Genomic DNA, 22,173 nt, shown 5'->3' with positions numbered 1-22,173 from the left:
CTTCATACCGGGATCCCCTGAATGTTGGTGGGTCCAGCACTGTCAACATATTTGGTGCTAGAAGGAGGGCTGCTAGTTGTTTATGGCTGAATTTCCTCTCACCCCCACTCATCAATCATTTGGTCAACCCATTAACTCACACTCACTCTCACCTACGAGAAAATCTGAAGCTTTTTACTCCTCACCTCCTAGACGTGAACAAAAATTTCGTTTCAGCACCTATGCTCTATTCGTCCCATCCCCCGTCAGTTTTCCAAAGCAGTTAGACTGATCTCAAGATTATAAGATCTTCCATATGCATCAAAGAAGCCAAATACCACTCCCAGAGGATTTGTTGTCTCATCAGTGGAAGAAGTAGTTCTTGCCACTCTCGAAGGTATGGCATAAGTGGTTGAGAATGTAGAGGAACCTCCAGTCTTCTGATAGGGAGAACAGGACACTCTCGTGATCTTGGGCTTAGGCTCAGGTATAGGAGACAAAGGGGAAGGCAGCAGAGGATGTGGAGGCAAAGACGAACCAACAGACAAAGAGGTGGAACCATCAGATTTTGAAGAAGAGGAGAAAGATGAAGAAGAAGAATACATGGCTAACCAGAACCTGGAATGGATTACTCAGGGACCATTGGCTCTCTCAGGTGCTTTGCATAGGATGCCAAATCGTTCAGAGAGGATGTTGACAAAGTATGACCCTGACAGAACCGTGAAGGTAGAAGACCACTTAGATAACTTCTACCTACAACTGCATACACTTGAGGTATGGTACGACGACGTTGCATGCAGATTATTTCTGTGTACCATGGATGGCTGAGCAGCGATTTGGTATCACAACCTTCTTGTCAACTCCATCCAAAACTGGGGTATGTTCAAAAGGATGTTTTTGGAAAAATTTATTGATGACAAGACCCCTGCCATGTTGCTCAAAGAGTTGAGTAGTCTCAAGATGGAGTCAAAAGAGAAAGTGAAAGACTTCAATTAGAGGTTTTTACTCATCTTGAGACAAAAAAACATCATGAATCCATCACTATCAACTATTACACGTCTCCGCTGCGAACCAGTATTGCGCAGTTCGTTAAGCGGGCTGCAAAGCCAACGTTACTTGAAAATTGGGAAGAGGTGATTGTTGTGGAAAAGGACTTACATGTGATTGGAGTCATCAAGGATGACAAACTAGCAAAAGACTCCAAATATGCAAGAAGGAAGCCCCAAGCTGCTATGAGTAAGGGGAAAGACAAGGAAGAAAGTGACATTTAAACCCTTACTCGTCTTGTCAAGAACTTGACAACAAAGGTATCTGAGCTAAAGCAACGAACGATCGAGACATCTTCTAGCAGCTAGCCTCCCAGACAACAGAAGAGAAGCATGTCATCAGGCAGCAACAGCTTCCCATCCAAAACCGCGCAGAGCTCCAGATCAATGTTCCAGATGGAAATGTGCGTGAACTCCAAGTTTTTCTCATTCCATGAGGACTGCCACCTGGAAGGAACTTGCCTGGAATGGAAACGAGTTGCGGACTCGGTGTGCAACAGTTTGAGAAATATGGTAAACAATGTGTAGTGTCAACTGGAAGACGAAGATGATGAAGAAGATGTTGCATATGATGAGGCACCAAGTACTGGACAGGTGATCAACATGTATCAATGCTCGCATGCAACACAAAAAACGAACACTGAGAAGCAACCTCCAAACTATATGGTCGATACAATCTCAGAAGTCAAGGGGATCCCCCTACTATTGGGCAGATGCAAGAAAAGCTTGAACTGTTGAGGAAGGTTGATCCACCAACCATCCCAAAGTAGAAAGCAAAAAGCAAGCCCGGGAAGATAGCTACAAACAAGAGTACATCCATGAGCAGTAAACTTCAGAACACTCCGCTAGACAGTACAAACACAAGTCTAACCCTGGACACCTTGGTGAGTTTACCCACTCTTGACTACAATATAGTGGAAGATATGGAGAAAACTTGTGCAAAAATATCTTTGTTCGAGTTAGCTAAGCTCAAGGATCAGTGATATATTCTGCTGCACGCATTGGGGAAAACATCAGCAAACAACATAGCCTCTACTAGCAAGGGAGAAAGCACATCTCCTGGTTCACTCACAACTGTGCTCAACACACTCTGGATGGAATAAGAAAACTCGGTTTGCCCTCCATTCTTTCTCTCATTTGAATCTGTTTGGTTGACTCTGGTGCATCAGCTAATGTCATGCCACTCTCCATTTCCAAGCGAATCAATTCGCAATGGAGCAAGACATCTGCACAGATCATCCAACTAGATTGAACATGCGTGCTAGCCATTGGTGAACTTCATGATGTGATCATCCAATTATCTCATGATGGCCGAGTTCACCAATGCATCAACATTGTCATTGTGGACATATCAGAAATATATGGCTTATTGCTTAGCAGATACTGGTCTAGCAAGTTGAATGGATACTTTGCCACATACTACTCACACTTATGGCTTCCGTACCAGGGAAAAAGCAATCAGATCCAGGTGTTATCCGAGAGATACATGAAACATAATGTCACTCCCATCAATGGTGAGAATGAATCGTTGTCTTTCGCGTAGCTCATGTTCAGAAACTGCCTCTTGGAAACACAATTGGGGTGTTATCTCACACAACTAGCTCCAACCCCACTATACACACAGTTGGGCCTCCTTCCTTGCCCAACTGATGGGAATGAAACATGTATAGTACATTGTAACACTAGTAGCATTAGCAGTAGCAGTACTGGTGCATCGAGCAGTCCATGTACAGACAAATTGTGGACCATGTATTTTGATGGATCAAAGACACATGATGGCTCTAGAGCCGAGTGTGTCTTGATAGACCCAAAGCACAGGAAACACTTGATCTCAAGCCACTTGGAATTCGAGTGCATGAACAAAACTACTGAATATGAAGCACTCATATTGGGCTTGCACAAAGTCATTAGCCTCAATGTTGCTACACTCAAAGTGATAGGTGATTTAGAAATCATGGTACGGTAGGTACGTAACAGCATACATTATTTTTCACCTCATCTCAAAATTTATCAACAAGAGGTATGGAAACTGATCTCTAACTTCCAAGCTTTCAATATCATTGTTGTGCCAAGAATGTGTAATGCAATTGTCGATGTCTTAGCTAACGCAACTGCTAGGATGACACCGCTTAGGGATAGGTTTACTGTTGAAATTTTGTATAAGCCTTCTATCCGTGATAACATAACTAATCTATGTGTATTTTACGATGATCAACAAATACTACACTTCATGGCCAATGCTGATGTCTTCAAGGAAGCAACGATTGACAAAGATAAGCACAATTAGTCTCTGCAAGCCATAGCTAATGACAAGAAATGCAACCTCATACCCAAGGGTGTGGTATCTCTCAAAATGTTCTATTAATTGCAAAACTACTTTCAAGGGCCAAGGAACAGAAAAACCCATAGTTCCACCATGACGCATGAACATATCAACTTGGGAACGGAACAAGATCTGAAGTTTGCCAATCTCAGTATGTGTTGCACACCACAGGAGCAGCAAGCATTTGTCCACTTGTTCAAACAGTAACAATATGTGTTTGCGTGGACATATGATGATCTAAAAACATATGACACACGAATAATCCAACATGTGATTTTGATCAAAGAAGGGGTCAAACCATTTCAGCAAAAGCTGAGAAAAGTATTTCAGCAAAAGCTGAGAAAAGTACATCCATCACTTCAACCCCTCATACAGAAAGAACTGACTAAGTTGTTCGATGCAGGGATCATTTACAGAGTTCGTCATTCTACATGGGTTTCTAAGTTAGTTCCTGTACATAAGAAGTCAGGGGATATCCGCTTATGTGTTGATTTTCGAAACTTGAATCGTGCCTCGGACAGAGACAACTATCCCATGTCGTCGATGAAACATATTTTACAGACAATATCTAGAGCAGAAATGGTTTCCTTGCTCGATGGTTTTTCGGGATAAAACTAGGTTCTAGTAGTAGAACCTGATAGACTAAAAAATACCTTCCATACCAAGTGTTGTATGTTCTCCTATAGGAGAATGCCATTTGGGCTTATGAACACAGGTGCAACTTTTCAGCGCACCATGGACATCACTTTCCGTGGACTTATCAGATAGAGCATAGTGATGTACCTTGATGACGTGATTGTCTTTTCCAGAAAATGGTCAGACCACATACACCATCTAAAGAAGATATTCGAGCGATGCCGAAAATACGGGATATGTTTGAATCCCAAGAAAAGCGTATTTGCAGTGTCTGAGGGGAACCTCCTTGGGCACATCATTGCCAGAAGTGGGATCAAGGTTGATCTAGATCGAGTTTGGATGATCACACAGATTCCTCACCCAGCTAATAAGAAAGTCATGCAGTCCTTCTTGGGAAAGATAAACTTCCTCCGGATGTTCATCTCAAATTATGCACAGATAGTGAAACCTATGCAAGACATGATCAAGAAGGATGCAATCTACAGTTGGGGTAACAAGGAAAAGAATACATTCACTTGTATCAAGCAGGTTATAGCAGATGTGCCTTCACTTTACAACCCAGACTTTAATAAGGATTTCTTGACATACACCTTTGCCTCCGACAATTCACTTGCTGCAATACTCACTTAGAAGGATGACCTGAATGAAAAATGTCCCATCTCCTTCATGAGTGCAAGCATGTAGGGACCCGAACTCAACTACCCCTCTATCAAAAAACAATAATATGCAATATACAAGGTGGTGAAACACTTCAGACCCTACTTGTTGAAGAACCATTGCATAGTCTTTGTGCCACACCCAACAGTCTGATCTCTTCTTGTAAATCAAGAGCTAGGTGAAGGACGTGCAAACTGGATAACAAGATTGCAAGAGTATGATCTTGACATCAAGCCAATTCACATTGTAAAGGGTCATGGCCTCCACAGACTTGCAGCCAAAGTAATCCATGCAAAGTAGGAAGAGGAAGAGCTCACTGGTTGGGAGCAAGAAATCGAGATGTACGATGTAGAGCAAGCACCACCCACTTCATACGGAAACTCTTGGTATGAAGATGTGTGCCAGTACCTTGAGCATGGCACCATACCCTCTCATTTCTCCATGAGACAGAAGAGGGCATTTCGCCTCAAAGATTTACCTTATCAGTTGGTGCACGAAGTGTTGTATAGAAAGCATAGCGATGGAGGGACATGATTCAGAGAAGGTCTTGCATTATTTGCATGGTAGACGAGTTAGGGGCCACTTTGCGGGAAATACCATTGCGCACAAAGTCATACGAGCAGGTTTATACTGGACCACATTATTCAAGGATGCACATGCCTATGCCTACAAGTGCCTGGTCTATCAGTGATGCACCAACAGAACACGAAGGTCAGTAGACCCGCTGCACCTTGTTGCATTGACTGAACCATTTAAACAGTGGGGCCTGGACATCATTGGGGAAATATTCCCATATTCGTCGAAATAACACCACTACATCCTGACAGCTACATATTATTTCACGTTGTGGACATAAGTAGTTCTGCTTAAGAAAGTGAATGACCAGGAAGTCATCAGCTTCCTCCAACAAAACATCATCTCACGATTTGGCGTTCAGGTATCACTTGTTTTTGAAAATGAAACTTACCTTTTGTCTTTAAAGCTTTATGATTTTTCATTGCAATATGGTATCTTTCTTAAACACTCAGCTAACTACTACACACAGGGAAATGGTCTCGCTGAATCTACAAATAAAAACCTTATCTGCATTATCAAGAAGACCATTTACTCTGAGTAGCGTAACTGGCACTTTTCTTTGATGAATGCTTTATGGGCTGACCGTGTAACACCTAAACCCTCTCTGAGAACTTCACCATGCTTCTTGGTTTATGGGAAAGAATCCATCATTTTGCCAAACATCTACTTGCCTGTGCTCCAATTGTCCCAAGAATCCCAAGGCAAGCCTTGTCTGCTAGTTCAGCGTAGGATGGATAAACTTCACAAGTTGCAGGAAGAAAGGGTGAAAGCAAAAGAAAAATTCACACTCCACCAAAACTGTATCAAGAGATGGTTCGACAAGAAGTCCACATGGAATACTAACTTCGATGTAGGTGACTTAACCTTGAAATGGGATAAGCCCCATGAAGACAAAGGAAAACATACAAAGTTCTAATCCCTATGGATTGGTCCATACATTGTCTAGGAAAAGATTGGCCCACACACGTACCATCTGCAATCACTTGACGAGAGGATTGAAAACCTTCCTGTCAATGACCAAGATTTAAAGCACTACTTTTAGTAAGTCAGGTTCGCGCCGTGCACCATGTACATAGTCTGTTTACTGCTTGTTGTCTTTTCGCTTTGCGTTGCTATTTTTTCTTTGCTTTGTTTTGTTTGCTTAATATCATGCTATTTTTTGTTTTGTCAATAAGTGCTACCTCTATTGAGTTCTGGCTTTTGAATGATTATGTGGCTAATATCCAAAGAGTCTTGTGACATTGCAGCACTTGTTCAGCCTTGTGTATGTCTTCTCTATGCTTGGTTATAACCTTTGGCTAATGAAGTCTCGAAACACTATGATCAGGCTTAAACTTGTTGTGTGTTCGACTGAGTTGGAAAAAGGTGAACCATGTTTGTCCATGGGGTAAGTGGGGAAATCGAATTAACCCACACAACGATTCAATACTCCCTGATAGACCAAGGCTCTGTGTTGTCAATGGACCGAAACAGAGAAGGTATTCAACCAGTGTGTCGCTAAGTGTTGTAGCGGCTGCAACACCCTCCAAAATTTTGGCCTACATCCAATTTCAGAGCCTTCCTTGGTTTTTCCTTGATGATTGCAAACACTTGGTCTCATCCCATGAGCTCATGTAGAGTCTTTAAACCCTCTTTTCTTGACTGTTCACCGGTCATATTTTAGCATGTTGGTTGCAATGTCATGCTTGCAGTCTTGTTCTGGCTATGTTCAAGGTCTGTCTTCGTGTGTACAAGTTGTGTTCACTATGTAAGCATTTGTCGCGCTCACACAAGAAGGTGTATGTAATGTCATGCAAGTGTCATCACGATCATTCAACGATCTATCTCAAGTGTCTCACTTATCGTTCGCACCCGTTAGTCAGTCACACTGAGCATGTTGTCTAGTTTGTTTGAGGTGTCTTGTCCTTTAGTCATGTTGAGTGTGTGTTCGCAAGGTCATGTATACATGAGTTCAATCACTCACACACTTAACCATTCTTCTGAAGATCTATCGATCGGACCACCCTCCATTAGCCAGACCTTCACTAAGCTGCATTGTGTAGTCTCAACCCTCAGTGACCAAGCGTTGTTGCCTAGAATTGCGCAGAGCTTGAGGCTGCCTCCCAAGCAGTCTGCACTACGCAATCCTGGAATCAACATGGCTGACTATCACCCAGAAAAATGCAGAAGTTGCCCAAGAAGCTATCTCAATTTGTGCTTCCTGCAAGCCTATCCATCAAGCCTCTTGTTGTTCAACCAGAGAATTTGACTTGGAAGTGACCCCGGGCTTCACTCCTCCCAAAAATTGTGCAGAAGTTATCATCCTGCCCGCCTGCACTAACTGAAGAAATTGCACAGAAAAGAGGGATAGGCACCTGCTGCCTATCACTGCACTGTCTCTGGAAATTGTGCAGTTTTGTCCAGGAGTCCCCCTGTCGGTCGGCCTGCCACTCCTCCTGAAAATTGTGTAGTTTTCTTGGACTGTCCACTAGTTTCCCGACACCCCGCTCAGCCCGGAAACTATGCAGACATGTCCTGCATGACTGCCTCCTAGATCTACATAGTTTTGTCCAGCAAGCTTCCCGCATCCTGCTCCTAGCCTCCTCTAAAAATCTGCGTAGTTTTGACTGCAAGTGCCTCCTGCTGCTCGCACTGCCTTCCTCGAAAAAATTGCGCAGTTTTGCCTCCCAGCTGAGCTAGATTCCGCAGGTGTCACTCCTTTCCCAGACTGCTCAACCCAACCTCTTAGTGACCTCTGCACAGTTTTTCCAACAGTGTCCCGAAGCCTCACATCCCGGCATGATATATGCTCTTCGTAGTTTCAAAAGCCTTGTCCTCTCTCCTGGTCACCTCCACCCGAAAGCGAAAGATGATGCATCATGATAGACTAGGGGATTTCTAGATTTGATGTCGTCTTGTCATGACTGATTGCAGATACAGGTACATGGATGAGACATGGCGCGACGATGAATGGGATGAACAAGGAGCGCATGCTAGGAGACTTGTTCACGAATGCATGAACACATGAAGCATGCCAAGTACCAGCGAAGGGGATACATGCACATGCAACATCAAGTGAACTCCAAGACCATTGAAGGATTCGCACACCTTTTCATGCAGAGGTGAAGCTATGATACACTAAGAGCACACTCATCATTCAGCAGCACTACAACTCGACATGGACACCACCATCAACATGAACATACCAGTATTGTCATGTTGAGTCATGTCATGAGTTGTCTCAACCACATCACTATTGTGGGCCATATTGTTGTTATCAATGTAATGTAGCATGGAAGTCCAAGAGACCCACATACAAAGTTGAAGATTCATGTCAGTTGAAGAGTCATGTAAGTCAAACATTCATGAGGAAATTCGAAGAGTCACAAGGGTCAAGTTCACCCTTGGCTAAATATACCCCTCATTTGTACATGCAAAAGACTTTTTCAGCTTGGCTCCTCCCACATAGCCTTGAGAGTTTGTAGTCTTTTCTTTGAGGAGCGAGCAATGGCTCCAATGCCCCACTATTGGGGTTAGTGATGTATGGTGTACGGTTGTGTCTTGGAACTTTCGCTTAATTCAGAAGTCTGTTAACATGCTAGCACATTTTCACACATGTATTGTATTCGTTTGTAAGATTATTCTTTGGACACTTGTAATGCATGTTGCCTTACCCCGTACTAATATAGTTGAACTATTTTGGTTGTTTTAGTGCATATGTTGTTGGAAATGTGTTGTATCAGTTGTTAACGTTGTCTCGCCCAAGTGGACTACTCTGTCGAACACTTGACAGGTTCATCCTTATAAAAATTTTATAATGACCGTCGCACTTCTGTGGACTATTCCGTTGGGTGTTGTATGTCCTATCTGTTCACTTTGTGTTTGTGACTGCCTCATTCATGTGGACAACTCCGCCGAAAGCTGTACAGGTCCTATTGTGTTGTGTGTTTCTAACTGAGTTGGGACTATTCCCTTTCGACTTGAGACTCACTCATACCCTCTCCCTCTTAGTGAAAGAACATAGACACGAGTTACACTAAGCACTCTCCAGGCACACGAACCTTATTGTTTGAAGACTAAGTATACCACTCTCATGTGCTGACAAGCAAGAGCAAAGGCATATGTTTAAGATAATTGCAACTGTGCCATCATACTGGATGGGACTCCTACAGTAAATGGTGTGATGTCTAGTTGGGGCTTCATACCGGGGAGATCCCCTGAATGTTGGCGGGTCCAACACCGTCAACAGGAAAACAACATAATTCTTCACAAATTGTCTTTCTACTCCGAATCAAAATTCACAACATATATGAATTTTGAGGGCTTCAATTCTAAAAATTTTGAAATTTTAAAGCTACATTTGTCCCAAAAGAGTAACCCATCTTCATGCATTCCCCCAAAGTAGTTTCTTTCTTCTTATCGTGCATCAATTGCAAGACTGATATGATTGAATGTTGTTGAGCATATGGAGAATGTAATTTTGTTCCTTGTTTCTCAGGTTGAATAAAATATGATTTTTCCTTCAAAAAAAATCTCTTATACTAGACGCCTAGGATCATTTGTGCTTATTTTTTCCCGTATTTATGGTGATAGGGATATTTATTTTGGAATAGGGCTTCCAAAATTTTAATTTAATTGTTAATGATTATTTGGTGGATGGTATGGATTTCACTTTATGGAATATTCTAGAATATTCTTAAAATTCCATATGATCCTGTGTCATATGAATGTGAGTGATGGTTTTTTGGCATGTGGTATAGTAAGAGTATTAGTTGATGGTATTGTAAGAAAGCCTATTTAAAGTGGAATGAATATCAATGATAAAGGGGAGATTGTAACAAAGTTTGTTTAAAGTAGAATGAATCTCCATGATAAATTGTTAGAAATCTTGTTTAAAGTGGAATGAATCTCCATGGTAAAGGGGAGATTGTAACAAAGTCAGTTTAAAGTGGAATGAATCTCCATGATAAGGGGAAGATATATGGATATCTATTGAAGTATCTCAAGTTGCTTGCCCATCATTTATTCCCCTAAAATTTTTGGCTTGCTATAAATTAAGATTATATCTAACATTATTCCTTTCAATAATTATCTACCTATTTCTATTTTTGAGAATCTAAGCAACATAAGAACCCTATAAAGAAGAAAGAAGGGAAGAAATAAGAAAGAAAAAACCTAATAAGAAAGAAAGTCTAAAAGAAATGAAATAATTTTGTTACATATTTTTTAAATGTTTATATGTTTAATATATATTAATTATTTTTATTATTAAATTATATGTTTAATGTATATTAATTATTTTTATTATTGAATTATATGTTTAATGTATATTAATTATTTTTATTATTAAATTATAGGTTTAATGTATATTAATTATTTTTATTATTAATAATATAAAATGATAATTCAGTTGATTTTTTTGTGAATATAGAATTTATTTATAATTAATAATAATTTAAAATAAAATTATAATTTAGTTAATTTTTAATTATTATTATTATTAATTTCAACCCTTTAAAATTATTTAAATGTATTTTAAAATAAGTAAGGTATTTTGATGTAACCTTTTTTAACATTTTATTTATATAACTGTGTTATTTACTTTATCTCTTCTTTATTTATTATCATTTTATCTCTTATCTATCTTTAGGATCATTCGTGCTTATTTTTTCTTCAATATCTAAACCAAGGCAACGAGCTTCACATTTGTGCTTATTTTTTCCTCGTGCTTCACCCAGATTGTTTATAATGAAGAAATCACAAATATGTTATGTCTATTGCTTCAATTAATACGCATGCACAGGCTCTCTGGAGATCCTTTCAGCAAGTTCTAGTGAGATTTCACGGGTGGGCTTTTGAGTGGGATAATCGATGTCGAAAATCTTGAGAACTCAGAGAATTTGAGAATCACATTTGATGTAAAATCACATCTGAGATCTTCGAAAATCAGAGAATTTGAGAATCACATTTGAGATCTTCAAAAATCAGAGAATTTGAGATCACATTTGATGTAAAATTTGCTTTCTGTAACAAGTCGTCTCAAATTGCTTTACTGTCCAAAGGAACAACCATTGCTGCATTCCCCTTCCTTAACTAACTCAAAATTAGAATCTGTTTCAAGAAAAACGAAATAAGTTGTGAGTAGAGATGCGCAGAGAGAAATGGACCTCTTTGCCGCTATCCACCTTGGAGATTTTGAAGGCGAAGTGAAGGTTGGAAATTGCATTTAAAAGAATCTCGCAATGGAAGTGGACAGTGCATTTAAAGTTGGGAGAATTGTAGATATAGCTGCCTGTTAGTCACAAAGATGCTCCTCTGAAAAACTCAAAACTCTTGTTGTTGTAAACATCATCGCAACATTTAGCTACAGAATCCTGACTTCTTAAAAGAAATGAGATTTATAATTTATTTAAAGATAGAAAAGCTATATGTTTTCCTGGTAGCTGTTATGACAATAAAGTTCTCAAGATGGGGCAAGATAGAATTTGTAAACTATGATTACTTAATGTTAAAGGTCGTCTGAATTGTCAAAGATGTGTGTTAATTAACTTTTCTTGTTCCTTTAAATTAAATCATAGTATCATTTTTTATGTTGGTTATGACAAGTTTTAAAAGTGAAAGATAGACTTTTCTACCCTTACTTATAAAGAGTGATATAAAAACTAAGAAACATAACAAATACAAAATTCTTCTTGTATTTAATACAGAAGAGTGTCACATTCATATAGATGTAAAGGATATTGAATATAATTGTTTTTCAAAGATAGAATAATAAATTATAATTATAAACACATTTCCAAAACACCACTCATGAGTAGATATAATTGTATTGTTCACATTTACATGCAATTAATTATAAAACATTTATATACAATCAACAACAAAGATTTATGTACAAAGAAGCATATAACCACTACTTTGTTACAATAGACTAAGATGTGGAAGAACTTTGACCTTCACAAATGTTGTTGATAGTAGCACTTGTACTACCCAACAAATGTGTTAGATTTGATTGGAATTTGGGAATGGAAGTAGTGCTCAAAAAAGTGTCTTTGATGTTTTGCAATGTGCCTAGAATGCCCATCATTGTAGGTCGTCCTTGAGGAGATTCATTTGTGCAAAGCAAACCCACATTTATCAGTGCACTGAGACAATTGAGATCTTTATCTTCTTCAATGCATCTACTAGTCCTCGTTAATAGACCCATGTCCACCACTTCTTGTACTTGGTTTGGAAATCTACTACCCACCCATTTGTGCAATGTCATTCCTTCTACAAACATGTCATGGGTGGGCTTCTTTCTAGTGAGCATTTCCAATAGCACTATTCCATAGCTATAAACATCACCTTTGGTTGTAACTTGTCCTCCCACTCCATATTCTGCATTCATAGATCCTCATCTTAAGTTTTTTAATTTAATTGAGAATGCTAATTAAACATAAGAAAATCACAAGATTGCTTCATATGGGATAGAGTTTAAATAATACCTGGAGGAATGTACCCGGTAGATCCCTTGAGTGCATTTGTGGAAGTGAGAGCTCCATCTTCATTATTTGCAAAACATATAGTAGCAATGCCAAAGTCTATTAAATATGCAGTCATATCTTCACCCAACAACACATTGTTGGGTTTCAAATCACAATGAATCACTTGCACAAAGCAATGATGATGGAGGTATGTCATGCCTTGGGCGATATCTATTGCTATATTCAACCTTTGAATCAAATTCAAACAACTTTGTTCTCCATCATCGAGATATAACCACTTTTCTAGGCTTCCTTTTGGCATTAATGGAAATATCAAAGCTTTGATTTGGAGATCTGAATAGCAAGTTATGACCCGAATCAAATTCCGGTGTCTAACTCTACCCAAAACTTTGCATTCTCTATCAAAACTCTTTTGAGCCCCTTTATTTTGTACATTGAGAAGCTTGACACCAACCATTGTGCCGTCATTCAAAATCCCTTTGTACACTTTTCCAAAACTACCAATTCCTAACAAGTTTGCATCACTAAATTCATTTGTTGCAATGGCGAGCTCTGCATAGGAGATTCTTCGATGCCCCACATTTAATGATGGACCAGTGTCTCTCTGAATATTTTTCCTACAATTCTTTCTCCACAAGATTGCAAGAAACAAACACAATACAACAATTGCTACAACAACAACCGGTATGATAACTCTTTTGAGATTCAAAACACTTTTATGTTTATGAGCATAGCACGGTGGTAGATTTACCCAAGGTCCACATAGACCAAGATTTCCCATAAATGCTGTGGCGCCAATCTTTTTGAAAACTCCTTCTTTAGGGACTTCCCCTGACAACTTGTTAAAAGAAAAATTCAAGTGATGGAGCATTGTGAGATTTGCTAGTGATATAGGTATTCCACCTGACAAATTGTTGGAGGAGAGATCTAGGTCTTCAAGACTTAGAAGTTCACTGATTGACACTGGAATTGGACCTTCAAGTGCATTGTAAGAAAGATTCAGATATGCTACTTCTTTGCAGCTTCCAAGGATACTTGGAATATAGCCAGTTATTTGATTTGCCGAAATATCTATGGCTTGAAGCTTATCGAACTTTCCTAGTTCTAAAGGTACATGGCCACTTAATAGATTGTTTGACAAGTTGAAATAGAAGGCTAAATTTGCAAGGCCTGCAAGCTCTTCAGGTATGTGACCACTAAGCTTGTTGTATGATAGATCTAGCAGTAGTAAGTTCACACATTTCCCTAAACTTGCAGGTATGTTCCCTGATAACTGGTTATGTTTAAGATTTAAATATCTTAGTTGTTGGAGGTTGGCCATAGAATCAGGGATTTTCCCAGACAAATTATTTCCAAAAAGATATAAGAGACCTAACCTCTTTAGCTGCCCAATTTCCATTGGAATGTTTCCTTGTAAATTATTGGAATCCATATATAACCTCTCCAACTTCTGAAGCATACTAACTGAAGAAGGGATTGACCCTGTAAAAGAATTACCTTTTAAACTAAGGAATGTTAGGCTACTTAAATTTCCAATTGCAGGAGGTATTTCTCCAGCTAATTCGTTGATACCCAAGTCTAAGTAGTAGAGTTTTGTAGAGAGGTGGCCTATAGAAAACGGCAATTGCCCAGTGAAGTTATTATCAGATAAGTCTACTACTTGTAGATCGGAACAGTTACTAAGAGCTGTTAGAATCGGGCATCTCGTGGTGCTGCCGCTAATAAGGTAATTGTCGAAAAAGTCAAGCCGCCGGAGATGTGTCAATTTACCCAACTCCATAGGCACTATTCCGCTGAGCTGGTTCCCTGCTGAGTAAATCGCTTGTAACTTGGTACAATTGAAGAGGGATGAAGGGACGCTGCCACTTAGCTGATTTTCTTCCAGATTGAGTTTCATTAACTGGGTGGTCTTCTTGGTACACAACTCCGACGGAATGTGGCCAACTAATTGGTTAAAACCTATATCCAATGTTTCAAGATTGGTGCAGTTGGACAACGAAGACGGAATGCGTCCCGTGAGATGGTTCCCAAACATTCTAAGAAAGATGAGCTGGCTTAGCATACCCAATTCGGAAGGAACACTGCCGTGAAGGTTGTTGCCAGCCAATTCTAAGTACTGCAAAGAGGATATGTTTCCCAAGCAGTCCGGGATTGTTCCCATCAAATTGTTAACAGCCAAGTACATGGTTCTTAGGTTGGGGAGAAGACAGAGTTGTGGGGGAATGTTTCCTGTCAGATTGTTATAGGAGAGAGTCAAGTTCCGTAAACTGCGGCAGCTACCCAGAGTGGGCGGAATGGAACCCTGGAGTTGATTCTTAGACAGGCGAAGCATCTTTAAGCGAGAGAGGGTTCCCAATTGATAGGGAATTTGACCGTGGAAACTGTTATTGAGAAGGCTGAGTACTGTAAGAAAGGAGAGATTGGCGAGAAGGGGAGAGATTGTACCTTCTAATCCCATGTGCGAAACATTGAGGGAAACGACTCTCTGCCTGCGCCTGCTGCATATGATTCCCGTCCACTCGCAGAACGAAACATTTGGCATCCAAGACGTGGCTAAGGACTGGTAGGGATCATATGTGATTGCAGACTTGAATGCAAGCAGAGCGTGTTGATCGGAAGCATTGGTGAGACGAGGAGGATGGTGAGGGAAATGGGCGATGGGTGTGGAAAAGACAAAAGGAGGATTGAGAAAGAGAATGAAAGAAAGGGTGGCGAGGAGAAGAATTATGGTAATCTGCATCTCTTGCGTGACAGAAAGAATGGTTTGTGATGAGAAAATGGAGTTTGGTAATGTTGTAGTAGCTATATAGCTGCTGCTGCATTGAGTGAAGAGAATCAATTATTTTCATTTTACTGTTCGAATTTTGAATAATAGACGAAATAATCAAATCTTTCCGATACGTTCGGGTCGCTTCATTTTCCAAAAAGAAGAGCGCACTCACATTTAGTAAATCCAAAAAACGAGACAGTTGTCAGATTTAAAAAATGATGCTAAAAACGCACATTTCCACAGAAATAAGAAAAGAATATGACATTTCGATAAAATATTGGGGTAAAGTAATCACCATTAATGAAAAAACATCTATCTATGTTTATTAATTTTAACGAGAGGGAGATGATGACTATCTATGTTTATTAACTACGAAAATATTTACCTACGCTTGAAAATATTTAATAAAAATGATGTACAAAGGATTCTATTATATATAAGATAATACAGCCTTTTAAAAAATGTATATATTTATGATAAAGGAAAATGGAATTTCTAAGCAGCACTCACATAAATAAGAAAATAACATTAACGATCTTTTCGAGACGTGGTCCCTTAGTTTCCCATTTTCCTGTTTGGAGTTTGAATAATAGACGAGACGAGATAAACAAATATTTCCGATATCTTCGGGTCGCTTAACTTTCCAAAAAGAAGAGCGCGCTCACATTAATTAAATCCAAACACACTTGTCAGATTTATAAAATGATGGTTATCAGATTTTAAAAATGATGACACTCGGATAAATCAAAGAAAAATCATTCTCAGAAATCATTCCAAAAAACACGAAAGAGATTGGAGTTGGAAAAATTAAATCTTCCAGTCTGTTCTAAGATTGAGTAAACAAATAAGCAATGACGCTGAATGGCGATTTTTTTATTATTAAAAAAACAAAAATGAATTTTAATAAGAGTAATCACAAAGTATCGGTTGCACAAGACCGTATTAACATAAAATTAATAAAAAATAATATCACTAACGAGAGTCTCTTCTCAAAATTTTGAGTCTGTTCCAACATTGAATAAACAAATAAGTAAGTAATGATGTTGAATGTCGATTTTCTTATTATTAAAAAAACAAAAACGAATTTTGATAAAAGTAATCACAAAAGCATTGGTTGCACAAGACCGGACTAACATAAAATTAATCAAAAAAAATATCACTAACAAGAGTCTCTCTTCCCTAAAAATAAATATTAAAATTTTGATAAATAAGTAGAAAAGTCCATAAAATTAGTTTAAAAAATCTCATTGCTCATGACTAAAACCAGAAACTCTTATTTAAAGTCAGTCAATGACGTTTAAATGTAAAATAAGGCACAGTTTACATGTAAAATAAAGCACTTAAAATAAATTAAAAAATCTGGACATTTCATAAATTAAATTAAAAATTTCAAAATCATTTTAGTTTTAAAATATTTTTAAAGATGCATTTTAGTTTTTGTGTCATAGTATTTAATAACTAGCACAATTATTCATTTTAATTGCATTACGTAAATGTGAAAATGTAAACATGTATTCACATGTGGCCATTTGTTATTTCACAATTTGCATGGTAATTCCATAATTGTACTAGGTAGATATGAAATGATAAACATAGATTTAGAGATGCAACCTAGTTGATATTTAAAATTCAGTTCATTGATGTAGATGACAAAACGAGAATATGTCAAGATCTTTAATTTATGAACATAATACTAGTACAACCATATTGTTGAGGTATTGTCACTCATGTCAAAACAATGGTTAAGGGTGGCCTTGAAGTCAGAATCAAACCCTAATGTAAATCAATATTTTGGTGGAACCATCCAAGAGGCGCCACATGTCACCCTCCAAATATGTGGCCAGTACTTGCAAGTGAGATGGACCAACTCTCAAGTGCCATGTGGCACCCTCCGATTGGCCACAATATTTTACCAATTAAATATGGGGGTTGAACCCCTGACCTCGACGGAAATAGGTTGATAATCCATTGTTACATTGCAATTGGAGCTCAGGTTTGTTAAATGTGGCATAGAATATTTAAACAATGGTTTATGTCATAGCACCAAGAACGGGGGGTATACGGGTTTAACCTCGGGATCCCCCCACCAACCAATAGTCTTATTATAAGACTGCCAACCAACTACGACCACAAGTTCGTTGATGTAAAAGTCGTGTATTGTTATATAAATGTGCCATTTAATCATTGAAGGGTGAGGACCCGCGGTCCAACCGTGAAGAGGAACAGAGCCATGAGAGCGTTGAATCAAGGAACTGACATATCGTCGTGGCAGTATGAGCCAAGGGGACCTATGCCAAGTTTGGGCATGATTTTAAGGAAATATTCCAAGGGAATATTCCAAGAATATTATTAGTTGTTATAGTACAGTCTACGAGGTAGAGATTCTCAGAAGTGTCTTAAGCTAATGGTTTCAGAACTATATGAAGTTTATAGTCATTTTTCACAATTTTTCGAGATCAGTACACTGGTGCAGATAAAATATAGATCCGAGTAGTAGTTCTAGGGCTCATGGATGAAGCCCACATGTGCCATTAATGCTTGGCATGAAGTTTGAGACAAAGATGCACTTTTTAGAAGTTGGTCGTATTTATAGTCAAAAGTTATAAAATGATGAGATGGACTTGCTAGTGTTGTGTTTGCTAAGTTTTAAGTAGTTGATTGAGAATTTTGGCATGGAAACCAATGTAAGTCTCATTTGTTGCTGATTTCCCCTTTCAAGATTTGTAAAAGGGAGAACATGTATTTTCATATATGCTTGGGTCTAAGCATACGATTCAAAGAGGAATTTTTCCACTTTATGTGAGAGTTTAGCCCCTTTAACTTGGAGAAATGGAGAACAATTTTTACCACTTATTTTTTAGAATTCATTCCTTTTGTATTGTTGAAGGAGAATGTCTCTATGTAGGAGAGACATTGCTACATGAGTGAGAGTTCAGTCCTTGTATCGACAAAGAAAAGCCTTATCAAAGAGCATCTAATGAAGCGTCTATGAAGTTGAGCGGAGCCCAAAGATATAACTCACACATTGTGGGTGAATTCTGTTATTAACTTCTGATTCATTTGTCTATATTTTCATTTCTTCATGTGTTTCTTCCTCATGTCTATTGAAATTATGGTTATTTCATGCTCTTTATGCAATTCACTTTAAAGTCATTGAAGTAAAGATCCTGGATCATGTTGGTATCAGAGTGGTCTTCTTTTACGTGAATTGTGATGGTGGATGATTAACAGAGCCAAGATCAAAGAGGGTGAAGGGAAAATTAAGACTTTCAATCATGAGATTAGATGTGCAACTCGAAGAAATGAAATGGAAAATGAAGATGTTTGTGAAGAGAATGAAGAGGCACTCCATAAGCTCAAAGAGGGTGAAGGGAAAATTAAGACTTTCAACCATGAGATTAGACGTTCAACTTGAAGAAAGAAAATGGAGAATGAAGATGTTTATGTAGAGAATGAAGATGCACTCCACAAGGATTTTTACCGGATGTCAAACATGGTGGACAAATTATTTGCAGATTATCATAAAAGAGTGGTAAAGAAGGAAAAGAAGAAATCCAAAGTAGAGGATAATGCTTCAGTGAACCATGGATATGGAGGGGACCCTCCTGAACATCCATCTCGATCTCCAAGTTTAAGCTCTTCTTCTTCCTTTCATTCTCATCATTAAAATCATCATTAGAAAGATGCTTCTAAAAAGGCATTGTTAAAGTTAGATGTAAAATTTGATTTTCCCATGTTTAATGGAGAGGCTAATGCAGGAAAGTTGAACAATTGGATTAGAAATATCTAGATAACATCTCTTTGGCTGGAAGGCATAACCCTTGTATGGTGGGAGAGAAAAATTCAGAAAGGTGCCAAGAATAATGGTAAACTCCTTTCGTCATGGTTTGAATTTGCATCTTCATCAAGATAATTTTTTTACCCATTGGGCAACACAGAAAAATACATGATGGAATGGAAACATTTGAGATAGGGCATAGGTTAGAGTGTGTCATGGGGGCTTCACTCAATGAACCTATGACATATCACGTGCATTCGTGGCATATTAAACAATAGCCTTAATTTGACAAGATATTGGAAAATACCTCTAAAAATCAAATTATTTAACCCCCTACCAATATGAATGCAATGCATCTTCCCAATTTAAAAAACTTCTATTTTCACTAGATATTGTTGGTATCCATTTTTGCATTAACATTTTTTATACCTACCAATATAAAATATCTTTAGTCCCTATATATCCCCCAGTACATTATGTCATTTTTTCCTCAATTTTTATCCCCCAATATGAATGCACGAAGTATGGTGTTGCTCTCCTAGTGAAACCCTTGTGGAGTGTGCAAATTTTCATAGAAGAGTTTAGGAAGAATGCGTTGGAATTTAATGTTCCTTTAGACTCACCAAAAGATTTGATGAAATATGTTGGAACTTTACATAGTTATCTTCATCACTCATTATTATTATTTGATCCCGTTAATATAGATTAAGCATGTGCGAAAGCAATTCATCTTGAAAATAGGGGAAACCATGAAAAATATAACCATACAAAGAAGACAATGACAACAAATAAAAAGGAAAGAAATCCCTCTTGCACTCATTGCAAGAAACATGGGAATGATAAGGAGCATTTCTCAGTTGAAACTACATCCTAAGTTAAAGCCTAAGGGATTTGGTAGAAAAAAGAAGAAGAACACTATTTCTATAGTGTAACAAGACTTGGATATTGATTCAGGCAATGAGATGAAGATCACAACTATCAGGATAAAAAATATGGGAAAAGCATCAAAGAATGCATGGCTCCAAGAACTTGAAGAAATCAACCAAATCATTCAAGCAACAAATTCTTAGTTTAGGATATTTCTACAAGAAGAAGAAGAGGAGAGAGATTGCAACTTTAGTTACAAGCCCAAGAAGAATCCTTAGTAAAGTTGTAGTGTAATGAAGGCTTAGCGAAGGCATCCTCACTTGATCCAAAATTGAAAATTGAGGTAAACAATCTCAATTACTTTTAAATTTTATGTCCTCCTCATTATGATGATAAATTTGGTTCTTTTGAAAACCACACCACAAACATTGTCTTGAAGTTAATGAAGAAAATGGGATATGAAGGAAAATGTCTCAGAGTTAATGGCCGAGGCATTGTGAATCACATCCAAGTGGTAGAATCACCTCAATAAGAAGGATTAGGATATATCAAAGAAGAATATGGAGCATGTTTCAAGACCATCAACAAAAGCGACTCCAAAGCCATAAAACCAAGAGAGTCTTCTAGCAATGAGTCTGAATTAGTGCAAGCTAAGAGCACATCACACCATTCCAACAATTGTGATTGCAGGTCGTCTCCAAAGGGAGGTGACAATTTTATAGGATGAGCTAAGGAAAATTATCCTCACGAGATTTGAACCAAATACAACCATTTAAGGAAAGTTTTTTTTACTAGGAAGAAGCCAAGACATGAAGACCCTTCTCCATAATAGGAGAAAGAGAAGGGAAAGAAAGCTTGGATGAAGAAAAATAATTGAAACCATTAAAACAAGGGTGGGCATCAGAAAGCCTCATGTTGGAAGATCTATCCAGAGGTACGTCGAAATAAGGTCCAAAATCTTATGAAAGCACCTATGAAAAAAGCATCCCTTTTGCAAGAACCAATAGATGAGAAAGTGGAGCACATTGTAACCCTTCAAGAAACCACATAGGAAGAAAGAAAACTATGGAAAGAGAGCCCATTAGCTTGGTTAGGTAAGATATGGGTAGCCTTTTTAAGTATTTGAGTATGGCCACCATTGTAAATAACATGTTTATTTCGAATCCCCCACAGATGGGAGATTTTTTTTGTAAAAGTGGTGAAATGTATAACATCAACTAAGTATGCAACATAGTGATAATTTTTTGCCTTTTGTTGGATAACAAAGGGTATAGGTTATGTTGTAAATCAAAGATACATGTCTCATCTCTATATGTAAACTTTTGGAGTCCAAAATTCCTTTAGTTGGAAGGATTGATATAGGAGGATCCAAAAAGTTTCAAAATTAAAAGTCCTCAAATATCAGCATAAATGGCACCAAGTTGTAGATCTTGGCGAGAGATTTCCTATGGCGTGAATGACACCTTAAAAGGATTTTGTATGAGGAATATATGGCTTTTGAAGTTTCATAGAAATCGGAAAAAAAAGGGAACTGATAGTGCCACATGGAATCACCAAAAGAGGCCATGTGGCACCATCCAAGAGGTGCCACATGTCACCCTCTAGATGCGTCGATGTGGACTATGTTTTTAGGTGAGAAGGACCAATCGTTGAGTACCATGTGCCAATAGATTGTAAGATAAATAAAATCAAAATAAATTAGGAGAAGACACAAACAAGAGGGCTCCCTCAAGCAACCAAATAGAGAAGACAACTTCCTATCAAGCACACAAATAATTTCTATGGTTACTGTTATTTGTGCAATTAATTTGGTCATAAAGTTGTTGAATGCAAAATGTATGCAAAGAAGAACATTAAATCACAAAGAAATACACCATTTTCTCCATTTCTTGGACACACAAGATATTATGTGTGTGATAACCTTGGGCACAAAGCCAAAGAATGCAAACTTCCATATACCCTAAAGAACACTAGATAGATGATGGAAGCCAATCAAAGCATACTGAACTTTGAATAAAAAAGAAATGCTTATAATAGAAAGAAACCTAATAAAGTGTGGAAGAGGAAGAAATAAG

General features: G+C 38.1%; 1 protein-coding gene across 1 annotated transcript; it reads right to left on the bottom strand.

The window, feature by feature from the left end:
• Window positions 1-12,037: 12,037 nt before the first annotated feature.
• On the bottom strand, window positions 12,038-15,468 carry LOC149185336 (uncharacterized). The gene is made up of 2 exons (XM_089417900.1): window positions 12,684-15,468; window positions 12,038-12,576 (listed from the first exon to the last, which is right to left on the bottom strand). The coding sequence occupies exons 1-2, from the start codon at window positions 15,421-15,423 to the stop codon at window positions 12,128-12,130; spliced, it is 3,189 nt and encodes a 1,062-aa protein (XP_089274026.1). The 5' UTR covers window positions 15,424-15,468; the 3' UTR covers window positions 12,038-12,127.
• Between the last annotated feature and the right edge of the window lie 6,705 nt (window positions 15,469-22,173).

The sequence above is a fragment of the Pinus tabuliformis genome, chromosome 3_2 (genome assembly GCF_031772625.1).
Source record: "Pinus tabuliformis cultivar Carrire ecotype Pingquan chromosome 3_2, CPIR1, whole genome shotgun sequence".
NCBI lineage: Eukaryota > Viridiplantae > Streptophyta > Pinopsida > Pinales > Pinaceae > Pinus > Pinus tabuliformis.
Note: the sequence above shows the minus strand (reverse complement) of the source record. Positions and strands in the feature narration are given on the sequence as shown.